This window comes from Aulostomus chinensis, chromosome 11 (genome assembly GCF_037954235.1).
Source record: "Aulostomus chinensis isolate RoL2024-O1b breed Wild chromosome 11, RoL_Achi_v1.0, whole genome shotgun sequence".
Taxonomy (NCBI): Eukaryota; Metazoa; Chordata; class Actinopteri; order Syngnathiformes; family Aulostomidae; genus Aulostomus; species Aulostomus chinensis.
The window spans coordinates 29,421,438-29,438,259 of record NC_141330.1 but is presented as its reverse complement, the minus strand read 5'-3'; the positions used below and the strand labels follow the sequence as shown (position 1 = coordinate 29,438,259).

Here is a 16,822-nt window from a genome sequence, read left to right as displayed (position 1 = left end):
CTAATTGTTCCTGATGGTGCTGTGACGGACTGGTGACCCCGCCTCTCATCCAATCTCAGCTGGGATAGGCTTCAAGCTGACACATTCAGAAGTATAACCAATGCCATCATTATGTGTTGCAACAATAATTTTGCGAAGGTCTTGAGACCTCTCTGCTTTTACCCATCATGGGATGTTTCCTGTGTGACACCTTGGCAATGAGACACCTTTTTTATAGGCCATCAGTTGGAACTGAACCAGCTGACATTGTATTAATTTACACTGACAGGGGGCAGGTTTTTCTAATTACTGTTAGATTTCACACACAAACACACACACACACACACACACACACACACACACACACACACACACACACACACACAAACACACATATATCCGTGACACATCAGTGTGTCATATCTATCATATATATACTGTATATATATGTATATGTATATATATGTATATATATACATGTATATATATGTATATATACATATATATTTATTTATATACACACACACACACATATATATATATATATATATATTTATACACACACACACACACACACACACACACATATATATATATATATATATATATATATATATATATATATATATATATATATATATATATATATATATATATATATAGGCCCAAGCACATCACATTGAGTTTCAACTCCCAGCTCCAGGTGAATTCCGCAGAGGGAAGCAGCGGACATTGCGCCTGAGTTGGCCATGTTTCATGCCTCCATTGCAGCCAGTCGGAGCCGTGGCCATAAGGTCGTTGGTGCCTGTCGTTGTGGGAATCCCAGAATCCCAGACAGAGGGATGCTGTCAAGCTGAAGGAGTCCTATGGGGCTTTTTTGGCCCAGCTTCAAAGAGAATCTGGACCAGCAGCCAATGTCTCGGGGGGAGCGGTGCACTGTCAACACCGTCTATCGTTCGGGTGGCATGCAGCTAACCTCTACTCGAGGTACTGTGGATCTTGGAGCGAAAACTTCGAAGACCTCCTCAATCCCACCAACATGTCTTCCAATGAGGAAGCAGTGCCTGGGGACCGTATGATGGGCCCTCTTGTCTCTGGGGTTGATGTTGCCGAGGTGGTCAATAAGCTCCTTGGTGGTCATGGAACTGTATAGCAGCTCTACATTCAGCAGCAGGGATCATCGTCAGCACCTCTAAGTCCGAGTCCATGTTTCTCCCCAGGAAAAGGGCGGAGGGCCACCTCCGGGGTGGGGATGACACTGGGTGGAGGAGTTCAAGTACCTTGGGGTCTTGATCATGAGTGAGGGAAAGATGGATGGTGGGACCAACAGGCAGATTGGTGTGACATCTACAGTGATGCGGACTCTGCATTGCGCAGCTCCCTCTTCACCATGGTGAAAAGGGAGCTAAATTGAAAGGCAAAGCTCTCAATTTACAGGTCGATCTACATTCCTACCCTCACCTGTGGTCACGAGCTCCGGGTAATGACCGAAAGGATGAGATGGTGGGTACAAGCGGCCGAAATGAGTTTCCTCCTGAGGGTGGCTGGGGTGAGACAGGGTGAGAAGCTCCACCATCCAGGAGGAGCTTGGAGTAGAACTGCTGCTACTTTACATCAAGAATCAGATGAGGTGGCTTGGGCATATGGTCAAGATACCTCACAGACACCTCCCTTTGGGGTGGTCAGGGCACAAATGGTGTAAGACCTCAAGGAAAATCCAGGACACGGCTGCAGCACGGGGTCTTTCTGGGTGAGTCTCCATGTTCTCCCTGTTCCTGCTGGGTTCTCTCTGGTACTCCAGCTTCCTCCACAGTCCAAAGACATCAAGAGGGACCAGGTTAATCCAGACTCTAAATTGACCGTAGGCGTGGCTGGGAGAGCCAATGGCTGTCTGTCTCTATGTGTTGGCCCTGCCATGGGCTGGTGACCTGTCCAGGGGGAAGGCTGCTGGGATAGGCTCCACCCCCACCACCCTGAACAGGAGAAGAGGGAGAACATGGATTGGATGTTGCTATCACATAGAAGAGAGACAAAAAAGAAGGGAAGGTTGTCTGTTAATCCCAGTTTGGGCCTGAATAGGACCAGGTTTCTAAGGAACCAGAGCAGAATCGTTGTCAAAGAGTTGGGTGGTTTTGGAGCTTCACTGCCTGGAGCAGGTGAGGTTGTTGTTCATGGATCTATGGAGTCAGAGTTTCAATCTCCATTCAAAATAAAGCAGGTGGTTTGATGCTGCTGACAGCTCATTTAAAACACAGAAGAAATCATGTATTTTCAAAATAAATATGTTTTAATAGTTAAACTACACGCAACAAACAATGAGTATTAATAACATTTTACAGCATCAATAAATATATTAATGTGAAAATATACTAAAAAAATTTGTGTACAAACTCAAAAGGTTTGTAGTTTAAATAGAATGTTCTCATCATCAGAGGATTGGCGAGGTGTGGCTCTGGCCCAGCGGGGTCCCAGGCCTTCAGTCTTGGGGGGGGGGGGGGGGGGAGTTATACCACTTATTCATGTAAAAATCAAATGGTTATTTGTCCTTCTGTCTTCAGTATGATGCTTTACTACTGCGGAACTACAGGACTGCAAGGTTTAGTTTTCCAGGTATGTGTTGTGTACCTCCGGGGTAACACTCATGTTCATGTTGTCATGTGACTGGATATGGATGAAAGGTGTTGAGCTGCTGATGTAACAGCAGCCCCCCTCAGACTAAAGGCTCATCTCATTGGACAGTCTTCTAAACTAGGTCCCAGCTGAGCAGCAGCAACCAGACTCCTTCACTCCTCCTCATGACGTGTCTTCGGGCCAACAAGTGCAAAACCACATGTCTACGGCCAAGTCCAAAATGAAAAACACCTGTGTTGGCGCATCATTCACACATGTTGATGGCCGGGGTCTCTATCGGTCAACGGGCCCACCGTGATTCCTCCATCTGGCTGGGAGGAGACCGAGCTCTCCTTTCCATCAGGAATGTCAAAGTTTGTCTTTCAGTCCTTTTTCTCCACAGACATCTACAGTCACATGTGCTCTCCAACAAAATAAATGTCCTTAACACTGTATATAAATATTATAACAAAAATACTGAACATATTCTATAAATTAAATGTCGTCTACAAGACACAGAGATATAGTAAATATATTCAGATCATTTGGGATGAACTGCTTTGTTGTGGATGCATGACTAAATCTTTGGAACACGCAGTCTTTGAAATACAAAACAGGAAAGTTGAGGATTTCTACAGTGATGTGCTGATCTAGGATCAGCTTGTCGAGTTACTTCTTGTCTCCATATATAGCTACAGTAAAATCCCTTTAGACAGCCTGGTCTCAAGACATGAACACAATACCTTAAGATACAAATAATAAACTCTGTGCACAAAAAGAAGAACAAGTCTGATTTCCAACCAGGGAAAAGTTACGTGAAGAAGGCAGGAGCAGAAATAGTGGTTTGTCACCTTTAACCCTGATGAAGTCTTTAACTTCACTGTAACCCCCAGCATGGTTAGAACCTCAAGAACCTGTCACCTCCCAGACTAACTTCGCTCCAGCAAACCATCCTGTAGTTCTTGCCGTTGTCACGTAACCCTTCTACGAGGGAAGAGAGTCATCTTCACATTATCCGTCACCACAGCACATAACCTGTGTCAGCAGTCGTGTCAGGAAACTCAGAGAGTTCGTAGGTATCACTGAAGGTGTGACCGAGGAAACTGTCCATTGACCCGACGCTCACTTCAAGTACATCAGGCACTCGTCCAGCGACTGGTTGTCCTCCTCCATGCTCCTCAGTGGCACGTCAAAGGCTAGTAAGCTTCTCCTGCACTCATGGATGAAAGTCTGGGCTCCAGTTTTTCTGGCCAAGAAATCTTCAACTCATATCCACAGCAGATCAGCATCCAGTGAAGTGTTAAGTAAAATGTCCTGCCATGAGGCTGCCACGCAAGCTCCTCCCATTCATACGCTGACAGCGCACTCGTTTTACTTTAAATCATAGCAGCAATACAATACACACACACACACACACACACACACACACACACACGTGTCTATATATATATATATATATATATATATATATAGACACGTGTCCAGGAGATCTGGTCTTGCATTTCCATTCAGTGTCCTTGTTGCAGGGAATGATGCATCAACAGGTAGAAAAGTGCTGGATTCCTTCAGTGTAGTGGGAGTCTGGTGGTCTCATCTCCTCGGCTTGTCACATCTGTACACAACACACACACACACACACACACACACACACACACACACACACACACACACACACACACTTTAGTACACTGCAACATAGGATCAGCACAATGGTTGTATGGACACAGTCCATGCACAAAAAGGGAGTAATTTATAGAGACAGTGGCAGGGGAAGCAGTGGTGGATGAAGTGGGTGGGGTGGTGGTGTTGAGGTCAGTGAAGTGGGTGGGGGTCAGGGTGTGTGTGTGTGTGTGTGTGTGTGTGTGTGTGTTTGTGTGTGTGTAATGGGGGGGCAATAACTCTTTTTCTGCTGTTTGTAAAATTTGAATTTCCCATTTAAGCTTTGAAATATCGAAAAAGCAGAAACTTCCCATGACGTCATGTAATTAAATCTGTCTGTTAGCTGGGGAGAGAGCAGGGCAGTGGGGGAGGGGGTCTCTAAATCCAGAGCAGTGTGGGGGGTCCTCGGAGGCTCCAGGTCATGGAAGTGGGGGGGGGGGGGGGTCAACTAGGGTCTTGACACCTCTCTATTTGGCCACAGGAAGGTTTGTACTCCTACAGTTTATGTGGGACAAAGAGACACTAACTGTAGCAAGCAAGCCGAAAGGGTACTATTACTGTTACCATGAGTACTTCTAACATAGCAGTGCTGCTGGTAGTGCACACCCAACTTTTTTTATCAGAATCAGAATCCTTTATTAAATTCTGTTGTTACAAAGTATTCTGATTCTGATAAACTTCTGGCTACTGCAAAAAACTATTTTTGAAGTTCTTCTATGTTTTGTTTCTTTAATTCCTAGTTACACATTTCTAATTCATCTTAGTGTAACAAAAGTATTACCTAAATATTTCAATGCTGTGTGTGTGTGTGTGTGTGTGTGTGTGTGTGTGTGTGTGTGCACACGTGTGGGGGGGCTGAATAATATATTCTAACTCAATGAAGACTAGAATCAACACGAGAACACGAGAAACACAAGTGCTGCACTCCTTCATTTTAGATTAGGATGGAGAACCCATTCTCTTACACACATCAGCCTGACGTCCTCTAAGTAGGTCACATGATCAAGAGGGCTCTGAGGTAAACATCCATCCAGCCACTAATACTGATACTTCGTCACACTATCATGATCCACATGTTACAGCAGCTGAGGCAAATGATCTTTTAATGAAATGAAAAGGAGTTTTTGAGTTTTGACTCAATTTCTCCATTGAGCTGTCGAGATAATCTGATGTACTGTGTTATCAGATTTCATATCGGTATTATACTACCTGGTTGGTATGAAGCAAGTTGTTTTTACAGTACAAGTAGGTTATCAGTAAATTAGGAAGAGTACTGCAGTATGCAGTGTAATACAGTGAGCTGGACTATATCTTGATAAAGTCGTATGGTGACGCGTTCGCTCGTAGCATCACGAGTCTCTGCAGTAGACCAGAAGCTCGATTTTTGTAGTTCTGACAACTTCAACGTTCAGTTTCCAAAGTCAGATTTTATGTTGGTGGCAAACTGGCACTTCAAGTGTTTGCATGCTGCAAAACCAGTAACTTTCAATGTTATTTACAGGAGCAGTCTTCCACAGAGAAAAAAGTGGAAAATCCAGTCACATGACCTGAAATCAGATCGTTAGCCAGGTTTGCTATTCCATACGGCAACGATCAGATCGGAGTCTTCTAAGAACCTGAACGCTCATCATGAATACTGGCAATGTTCACGTGTGACATGCAGCAGCTGTGACCAACATGGATGAAACGTGTCCCACAACGACTGGGCCGAGTGACTGAAGCAGCTGAGAGGACACCAACACACATTCCCAGCGACAAGCAACACAACAAGCAGAGGAGCAGAGGAGGAGCATGCAGGAAGTCATCTATGCCGGCAGCACAGCGGAGGGCACACACACGGGGAACTGTACGGTAAACAAACCTGCAAGTTCTTTCGTTTAACTCAAGTTGCCTGGACTTGCAGTCTAACTGTGTGAATTTGCAGGAGCATATACAGGTGAGAGGGTCCTGCACAAACAAGCGCTTTCTTCTCTCTGAGCAAGGCGGACAGTTGCTGCAAGGGAAGCAAGAGAGAGAGAGAGAGAGAGACAGAGAGAGAGAGCTATAGAGCGGCAGACTCATGCGACATCCCCCCCAGCCATCATCACACTTACTGGGATAAAACCTATTCTTTCTTTTGTGATGTTGTGATCTCCAGGACTAAAGCAAGTCGAGTCACAGGTGCGTCAACCACCAGGTTCAGGTGCCCCACATCGCTTCCTTCAACGATGCTAACGTAGGCTAATCTAGATAAAACAACCTGCTCGACCTGCTACAGAAAGGCTGCCAGCTTCAACACCTGGTCCAGGAAGGAACTCGAGGGCCTTCACTCTCCTCCCCCAGCATGGGAAAACGTGCCTTTGAGCAAGGCACCTGAGCAGTGAGGTGTTGGATAACTAGGACGCCATCTGTGTGTACTGTTGTAATATCTACACCATTTATTACATTGTTCTTATGAAGCCTGAGGGGTCACACACAACAAGATATACAGGCCTGGTTGCTATGGCGCTACAAGCAGGGCTGCTTGGTCTCATGGAGAGATTTAGCTTTGCTGCGGCTGGGTCAAGTCAGACTCCTGCTCTCAAGCTGCCGCAGGCAAACAGGAGCTGTACAACCCAAAGCAGAAGTTATCAGCGAGGCGCTCAAGGCTGCAAAGACAGTAGCAAGTTCAGATTAGAACCGTGACTCAGTAACCCATCAAGTTAACATCAGCACCTTTGGAAAATGATTAACAGCTATGTTGGCATTACTCACTGGTAACGTGCTCTTAGTGGAAAATGTTACCCATAATTCTTTGGTATCAAGTACATGTCAAGAGACACCTGCTCAGGTGGGAAACACAGGAGGGCAGAAGTGCGGCCAGCCATTAAAAGCAGCTCCTGACCACCCCGCTGACTACGCCGGCTCCCAACATTCAAGCCTGGTTCTAAGCTTTCCGGCCGGTTCCCAGCCCAGCTCCCAGCCTTCTGGCTAACATGATCCAATCCATCATCCACCAGTCCAGGGGGTTCAGGGTCACCGGCCTTGCTCTCCCCTCACCTCCCTCAACAAGCTGGGCTCCTGCTGAGTCCGCATGCATGCGTGCGTAGAACACAAGAACCACAGTCAACGCTCTCTCGAACAACAGGCCCACCTCTATTTACACCGCTAACATAAAAATAGGTTAAGAGCATGACACCTGCTGCCAAGATTAGCCTGGAGACCTAGCTGGGGACCCGGGGTCAGGTCTATGGCGCTGGAGGGTCGGAGGCTGGCAGCAGTGCTACTCTCTCCCCCCATGTACATCAGAGTACATTCAAGCAGATTGAATTGGGGGGTCACACCCTTCAACAATTTCATATGCTGATGTGCCTCAAGTGTTGCTGTGCTCTGATTGGTCAGTGATTATGACATTGATTGCTAAGACTGATTTGTCAGCTTGCATGTGTATTGTTACTGCATATACATATACACACACTGTATATAGTATTCGTGTTATACTCAGTGCTAGCGGCGTTCCCTGCCACCACTACAGGAATATAGAACTGTGAGTGAGGAGGGGCTGCTGTGGGCCCGGATCCAGCACAGGGCAGAGACAGTCAGATCAATGGAAGCCAGAACTCGGGATCCTGACAGTAAATGAATGAGATCAGAATGTGTACTTACTATTCCGTCGGTAGTTGAAAATCCGGCTTTGGTCTGAAATCAAAAGAGCAAAGGTGACACGGAGCTCTGGAGCGTGTTGGCAGAACGTGGCTGGCCAGTCTCTTACCTGCACTCACACTTTTGATGTTCGGTGAAACTTAATTGAATTTTATGTTCCGATACCATCTGTTTTAGCCGCATAACCTTGAAGAGAAAGACGGGACATAACAAGGAACCATCAGATTAAACAACATCAAGGTAACTGTTGGAGGCGAGGCGAGGCCACCGCCCCTTCACCTCCATTTTCCCTCTCCCCCCATGGACCACAGCACGTGAAGACACCCAGACATGAAGTGTGTGCAGCACACCTCTTCACACGGGCCAACTGCTAACATGTTGCCCTGAGGTGGACAGCATGTCTGGGATGCCACAGCGCTCTGCTCTGCTGACACAGTACACCGGGCCCTGCTGTCACAGCTGACTTTTAGCGCCATCAGATCAAACACCTGTCACCACATCAGGCCACATCAGGCGATCAAGATGAAGAGTCACAGCTCACTTTTCACAGGTTCAGCCTGATGTGTCATGGATTATCATATAAAACTAGGCTACTGAATCATTATTTAAAGTAGTAAAGAAATACAAGTAGCAGTAGTAGTAGTAGTGCGTGCTAAAGGGCTTCCATCGAGCTCAGACAGACTCTGGATCTGCTCACCTCCAACGTGACATTGTGGGTTTCGGAGGGAACGCACTCCATGGCCTCATCGTTGCAACAGCCTCCACAGCGGCTGAGGACCACGCAGGAGGGGATGTACTTGTGCTCGATGTCCTCAGGGTACTCCTGGGAGATGTCCACCAGCACCTCCCGGGGCTGGCAGCTGCTCTTGATGATGACATCTGTGAGTAGGACCACTGTCAAAGGACAAACAGCAGCATCCATCAGAGGGCTACACTGCACACCGACAGCTCAGACCACACATACATACAATATACATATACGTTTATACATACAATATATGTATATACATACAATATATGTATATACATACAATATACGTATATCATACAATATATATATACATGTATATATACACACACATATATACATAGATAGATACATAGATAGACTGATGTGTCATGGATGGCAATATCTATCTATCTATCTATCTATCTATCTATCTATCTATCTATCTATCTATATATATATATATATATATATATATATATATATATATATATGTATATATATACACACACACACACACACACGTGTGTGTTTACAGGATTCGGACCAAACTGAAAACAAAGTTGATGACAAAGATGTGAAAATAATCTCAGGTTAAATGTCTAATCCCAAACTCAGACCTTGCTGTTTCCTGGCAGTTTAGGACCTGCCTTCCCAGTGCAACTCAGAATAATCCTCCAGACTGGTTCCCAGTGACCCCTGACTAACTCCTGACCCCTGGTTTGTCAGAGCAGCCTGACCTCAGGCGCTATGGCGCCAGGTTCGCCTCTGACACCTGACCCTCGGAGGCCACCAGTGTGCTCAAGGTGCACCAGTTAGCTTTGTAATGATAGCTCCTGAGGTTGGCGCTGGATATTCAGACGTTGCCAAGGCAACCACAAGAGGCCAGCTGTGATTCTTTTATTCCCACGTACCAGTTCATCTCCGCTACTGTGTGGATACAAAACTAGACCATGTTCTGGGTGTCAACAGAGTAACAGTACAGACCAGGATGAAGACCTGCACAAGTACAAATACTGTAGCAGTGAGCCAGGGAGGACTTTGTAATATATGGTCAGACCACTTACATGTACCATTGGGCTAGAGGAGCAAAAATACTGCAGTACCAGACCTGAGTAATAACCAGTATAGAAGCCGCACCATTACTTGTCTGACTGGGGCAATACAGCAATAGATGTTAGTCTAGTCCCAATAAGGTGATCAAATCATGCTGTGACCCATAAACTGTACACCTGAGACCTCGCACCTGAGGCGTCACACCTGAGGTGTCACACCTGAGGCCTCACACCTGAGGTGTCACACCTGAGACCTCACACCTGAGGCGTCACACCTGAGACCTCACACCTGAGGCGTCACACCTGAAACTTCACACCTGAGGCCTCACACCTGAGACCTCACACCTGAGGCGTCACACCTGAGGCGTCACACCTGAGACCTCACACCTGAGGCGTCACACCTGAGACCTCACACCTGAGGCGTCACACCTGAGACCTCACACCTGAGACCTCACACCTGAGGCATCACACCTGAGACCTCACACCTGAGGCGTCACACCTGAGGCGTCACACCTGAGGCGTCACACCTGAGACCTCAAACCTGAGTTGTCTAGCAAATGTGTGACCAATATTATTACCGATCTATCCTGGTGGTCCATAGAAAGATGTTTCAGTTGTTGTGTGAAATACTCAGGACAATACGTTTAGTGCTGTGCGTCTACTGTATATCATAATAGATGCTGGTGAGTCTGTGTCGTGACACGCGTCACAAGGTCCTTTCCAGCCTGTCAACACAAACATTCGCACAGCGTCATGTGACCTTCAACATGCCCACAATAACACAAACATATCTGTTTTACCGCCATGGCGGTTGTGAGTGGATCACGTGAGCAGCCTCAGACCCAATCTCTGGGCGTGGAGGTCAGCAGTCTGCAGGTGGCGGGCCCATTTCCTGCCTCTTCACAGTCACATGACCCAGGAGATGGCATCTGTCATGGCTGGTCAGCGTTTACATCCATCACCTCCAATTTGGTCTGTGTGCTGCCGCCATGACACACACTAACACAACATGTGACACGCGTGTTGAGGAGCTCCTGACCGGTTCTGCCTCTGAGGTGACAGCGCTACCTCATGCGTGTCACCAGCGCCTGCGCAACCCGGCTGCTGTCATGGAAACAGTGTCAACAAAGCAAATCTACACAGGCCCGTAAAACCCAGATGTTCCTCTCGCGTCCACTAGGCGGCCACATCTGGCCTGATCACCAGGAACCAGGAGTCAGACGCTCAGTGTTTCAGTCTTACCCTCATTTTTACTCTTGTCCAGTCCCCTGATGATGCTGGCGGCCTGAAACACACAGAGGAGGCGAGGGTGAGGCAGGTGGAGGGGGCGCCTCAACATGGAGGCTTCACCACACAAGGACAGTGAACGCAGCTGATGACAGGCGTCATCATAGTGACTGCTGATGGGGGACACGCAACGCTCCCTCCTTACTTTGTCAAGCCACCGGCAGGCACATGACGAGTAAGGCCAGTACACTTCAAAATAAAAGCCTGCCAGTGTGACCCACGTGTCATCTGGAGCAGTTTATCAGGTTACACCGCCGACTGGTGCAGTGGGGCGCTGAAAAATGGAGGGAGCGGAAATGTGAGTCAACCTGATTTCCATTCAGGCTGTTTTACTTTGAACATAAAGAAATAGTTGTAGTTCTCACAGCGAAGTTGTCCGTCAGTGCCTCATTCATGGTAGCACACACACAAACACACACACACACTATATATGCAAACACACACACTATATATATATAATGTATATATGTATATATATATATATATATATATACATACAAACACACACACTATATATTTATAATGTATATATATATATACATACAAACACACACACACACACTATATATATATATATATATATATATATATATATATATACATATATATATATATATATATATACATATATATAGTGTGTGTGTGTTTGAATGTGTACACTTAAGTGTTTTTATTCAAGTTGATTTTGAAAAGAGTCTGAGTTTGACCGTCAAACTGTGACGTGATAGCCGCATCCCGGGAAACCTCCGGCTGCTGTAACCACCGCAGATATTGCGTGAGCAGGCAGCGGATCGTGTGAAGGGTTGGGGGGGGGGGGCAGCGGTAACCGAGCACGGAGATTACCGTGAGAAATCAGACGCACTCCGTCTGAACCGGGGGGGGGCACGCGCAGTTCAGTCAGTCTCAGTCGTGTGCAGGTTCTCAGGCCGGTACCGTGTATTCAGTGGACAGTCACGCGCGCCGTTACACCGTCTCCGTGTTCAGCTTCTCTCCTCTTTGAGAACAAAACGATTGTTTAACAGGGTTCACGCGCGTCCCACAGCTGAGATGGAACTTTGATATAAGTCGGAAAAACTGTTGGTTCACCGGCAGACTGAACCGGAACAGCTGAGTCACTGGGATAACAAACTTTGAACCGAATAACAGCAGGAGCCCTGCTGCTCCGCCCCCCCCCCCCCCCCCTTCACGGGGAGGTGTATGAAGTGGTCTCCTCGTATTAAAAACTGCCCAACAAGTCTCACCTTGACAGCGGCGGCGTGGAGAACTGCTGCCAGCAGGATTCGGACCAAACTGACAACAAAGTTCATGGTTGTGAGTCCAGACGAGTCTTGGAGTTCCGGAGGTCGTGGAGCAGGAACCGCGGTACCAGCAGAACAGAACCCGCACACAATATGAAGAATGAGTGTTGAGGAAACCGTGACAGATCCCGGCTACACAGAAAGCATATCCATATCTCGCGCACACGCGCGGCTCGTTCACGGGAGCCTCCCTTCAGCGAGCGCTGCTCTTCCGCACCGGGTCCCGGGATCCGCTCGGCGGCAGCGTTCAGCAACTTTACGCACTGACGTCTGCGGCTACGCTCGTGGGTGCGCCAGCTTAGAGGTGAGCGGGGAGCTAAGCGGAGTTCTGGTTCTGACCGGTCCCTTTGTTGTCATCTGCCAGCCCGCCTCGTGTCTCGTCCCGCTCCTACAATGCGCCCTGGCTGCTCCGGTCCCTCCAGGTCTCACGGGTTCTGGGACTCGAGCTGCGTCTCCTCTGTCTGCTCCGGTTTGGCGGCTGCTCCTCTAGTTCAGGCGAGAGCGGAGGCGGGCGACAAGGACGAGCCAATGGTAGAGGACGACTCGCTGTTGGCCCCGCCCCCTCCCAGCCATTGATGAGGTTCAGGTCTCCAGGCTCATCAGGGTAACTGGAATAAAATGACCTCACAGTGACGTCTAACGCAGAACAGCATTTACACGAGAGAGACGAGGATATACTTATATACACACTCTACATTGTAATACTAAATAATTATATACACTCTACAGTGTACTAGTATATACTTATACACACTCTACATTGTAATACTAAATAATTATATACACTCTACAGTGTACTAGTATATACTTATACACACTCTACATTGTAATACTAAATAATTATATACACTCTACAGTGTACTAGTATATACTTATACACACTCTACATTGTAATACTAAATAATTATATACACTCTACAGTGTACTAGTATATACTTATACACACTCTACATTGTAATACTAAATAATTATATACACTCTACAGTGTACTAGTATATACTTATACACACTCTACATTGTAATACTAAATAATTATATACACTCTACAGTGTACTAGTATATACTTATACACACTCTACATTGTAATACTAAATAATTATATACACTCTACAGTGTACTAGTATATACTTATATACACACACTACATTGTAATACTAAATCGTTATATACTCTCTACAGTGTATTAGCATGTACTTATATACACAAGACATTGTACTAGTATATACTTACATACACACTACATTATACTAGTATAAACTTATATACACTAGTATAAACTTATATCACTACATTGTACAAGTACATAGTTATATACACACTAAATTGTACTACTATATACTTATATACACACTACATTATACTGGTATAAACTTATATACACACTACATTGTACGAGTATCTACTTATATACATCTGACTTCGTTTCAGTATGTACTTATATACACACCACATTATACTAATATATACTTATATACACACTACATTATACTGGTATAAACTTATATACACACTACATTGTACGAGTATCTACTTATATACATCTGACTTCGTTTCAGTATGTACTTATATACACACCACATTATACTAATATATACTTATATACACACTACCTTATACTGGGACAAACTTATATACACACTACATTGTACAAGTATATACTTATATACATCTGACTTCGTTCCAGTATATACTTATATACACACTACATTATACGATTATATACTTATATACACACTACAGTGTACAAGTATATAGTTATATACACACTACATTGTACTAGTATATACTTATGTACACTCTAAAGTGTACTAGTATATACTTATATACACTTTACATTGTACGAATATATACTTATATACACTTTACATTGTACTAGTATATACTTATGTACAGTCTACAGTGTAATTGTATATACTTATATACACAAGTCATTGAACTAGTGTACACTTATATACACACGACATTGTACTCGTATATAGTTATGTACACACTACATTATATGAGTATATATTGATACACAAACTCCATTATACATATATATTGTTACATTCAATCTATATTGTACATATATACTTATATACACACTAAATTATACTAATATATACTCATATACACACAAAAGCAGACTCATATATACTCATAAACACACTACATGATACGTCAATATTCTTATATACACACTACATTATACGAATATATACTCATATACACACAAATGCAGACTCATATATACTCATAAACACACTACATGATACATCAATATTCTTATATAGACACTACATTATACTAGTATATACATATATATGCACCACATTATACTCGTATATACTTATAAACACATTACATGATGCTCACATATACTTATATACACACACTACATTGTACTCATACATACTCACATACACATTACATTGTACTAGCATATACTTATATACACACTGCATTAGACTTGTATATACTTATATAAACAGTACATCATACTTATATACACACTATTATACTTACATACACACTATAGTATACTTCTATATACACCCTACATCATAATTTTATATACACACTACATCATACTTTAATATACACTATTATACTTACATACTCACTATATCATACTCACATACACTCTAGATGAGACTAACATACTCTGTATAATATACTTACATACACACTATATAATACTTCAATACACACAATTTTATACTTCAATACTCACTATATTATACTCACATAAACACTATAATATACTTACATACACATTATGTTATACTCACTGCATTATACTCACTATATTATACTGATATACACATTATATTATAGTAGCATACACACTATACTATACTCAAATACTTATTACATTATACTCAAATACACATGACATTATACTCACATACACAATATATTATACTCACATGCTCACTATATCATACTCACATACTCACTAAATTATACTCACATACACAGTATATTATACTCACATAAACACTATATTATACTCACATACACACTGTATTATACTCACATACTCACTATATTATACTCACATAAACAATATATTATACTCACATACTCATTATATTATACTCACATACACATTAGATTATACTCACATACTCACTATATTATACTCACATACTCACTAAATTGTACTCACATACACATTATATTATACTCACATACTCACTATATAATACTCAGATACACACTATATTATACTCACATACGCAGTATGTTATACTCACATACTCACATTATTATACGTACATACACGTGATGTTATACTCACATATGCATTATATTATACTGACATACTCACTATATTATACTCACATACTCACAATATTATACTCACATACCCATTATGTTATACTCACATACTCACTATATTATACTCAAATACTTACTATATTATACTCCAATACATATTATATTATACTCACATACACATTATATTATACTCACATATTCATTATATTATACTCACATATGCAGTATATTATATTCACATACTCACTAAATTATACTCACATACACATTATATTATACTCACATACTCACTAAATTATACTCACATACACATGATATTATACTCACATACACATTATATTATACTCACATACTCACTAAATTATACTCACATACACGATATTATACTCACATACTCACTATATTATACTCACATACACATTATATTATACTCATACTCACTATATTATATTAAAATACTCACTATATTATACTCACATACACACTATATTATACTCACATACGCAGTATATTATACTCACATACTCAATAAATTATACTCACATACACGGTATTATACTCACATACTCACTACATTATACTCAAATACTCACTGTATTATACTCACATACACACTATATTATACTCACATACTCACTATATTATAGTCACATACTCAGTATATTATACTCACATACACAGTATATTATACTCACATACACATGATATTATACTCACAAACACTATTTTATACTCACATACCCATTATATTATACTCACATACTCACTATATTACTCTAACATACTCAGTATATTATACTCAAATACGCAGTATATTATACTCACATACTCACTATATTATACTCACATATTCACTATATTATACTCACATACGCAGTATATTATATTCACATACTCACTAAATTATACTCACATACACGTTATATTATGCTCACATACTCACTAAATTATACTCTCATACACATGATATTATACTCACATACTCACTATATTATATTCAAATACTCACTATATTATACTCACATACTCACTAAATTATACTCACATACACATTTTATTATACTCACATACACACTATGTTATACTCACGTACGCAGTATATTATACTCACATACTCACTAAATTATACTCACATACACACTATATTATACTCACATACGCAGTATATTATACTCACATACTCACTAAATTATACTCACATACACATTATATTATACTCACATACACACTATATTATACTCACATACTCACTAAATTATACTCACATACACATGATATTATACTCACATACTCACGATATTATACTCACATACACACTATTT

At 42.5% G+C, this 16,822-nt stretch overlaps 1 protein-coding gene across 1 annotated transcript; it reads right to left on the bottom strand.

The window, feature by feature from the left end:
- Positions 1-2,247: 2,247 nt before the first annotated feature.
- vegfaa (vascular endothelial growth factor Aa) lies at positions 2,248-12,738 on the bottom strand. The gene is made up of 7 exons (XM_086219329.1): positions 12,180-12,738; positions 10,894-10,936; positions 8,567-8,763; positions 7,979-8,055; positions 7,873-7,905; positions 6,110-6,241; positions 2,248-4,201 (listed from the first exon to the last, which is right to left on the bottom strand). Exons 1-7 carry the CDS (start codon positions 12,243-12,245, stop codon positions 4,180-4,182), a joined length of 570 nt encoding a protein of 189 aa, XP_086075455.1. The 5' UTR covers positions 12,246-12,738; the 3' UTR covers positions 2,248-4,179.
- Between the last annotated feature and the right edge of the window lie 4,084 nt (positions 12,739-16,822).

Bases quoted from the DNA above. Each gene is read 5' to 3' on its own strand.
- vegfaa (XM_086219329.1), bottom strand. From the start codon at position 12,245: ATGAACTTTGTTGTCAGTTTGGTCCGAATCCTGCTGGCAGCAGTTCTC. The intron at 8,764-10,893 runs GTAAGACTGAAA...GTCCTTTGACAG, and splicing joins GGACAAGAGTAAAAATGAGG to TGGTCCTACTCACAGATGTC. The intron at 6,242-7,872 runs GTAAGTACACAT...CTTCCCTTGCAG, and splicing joins TTTCAACTACCGACGGAATA to CAACTGTCCGCCTTGCTCAG.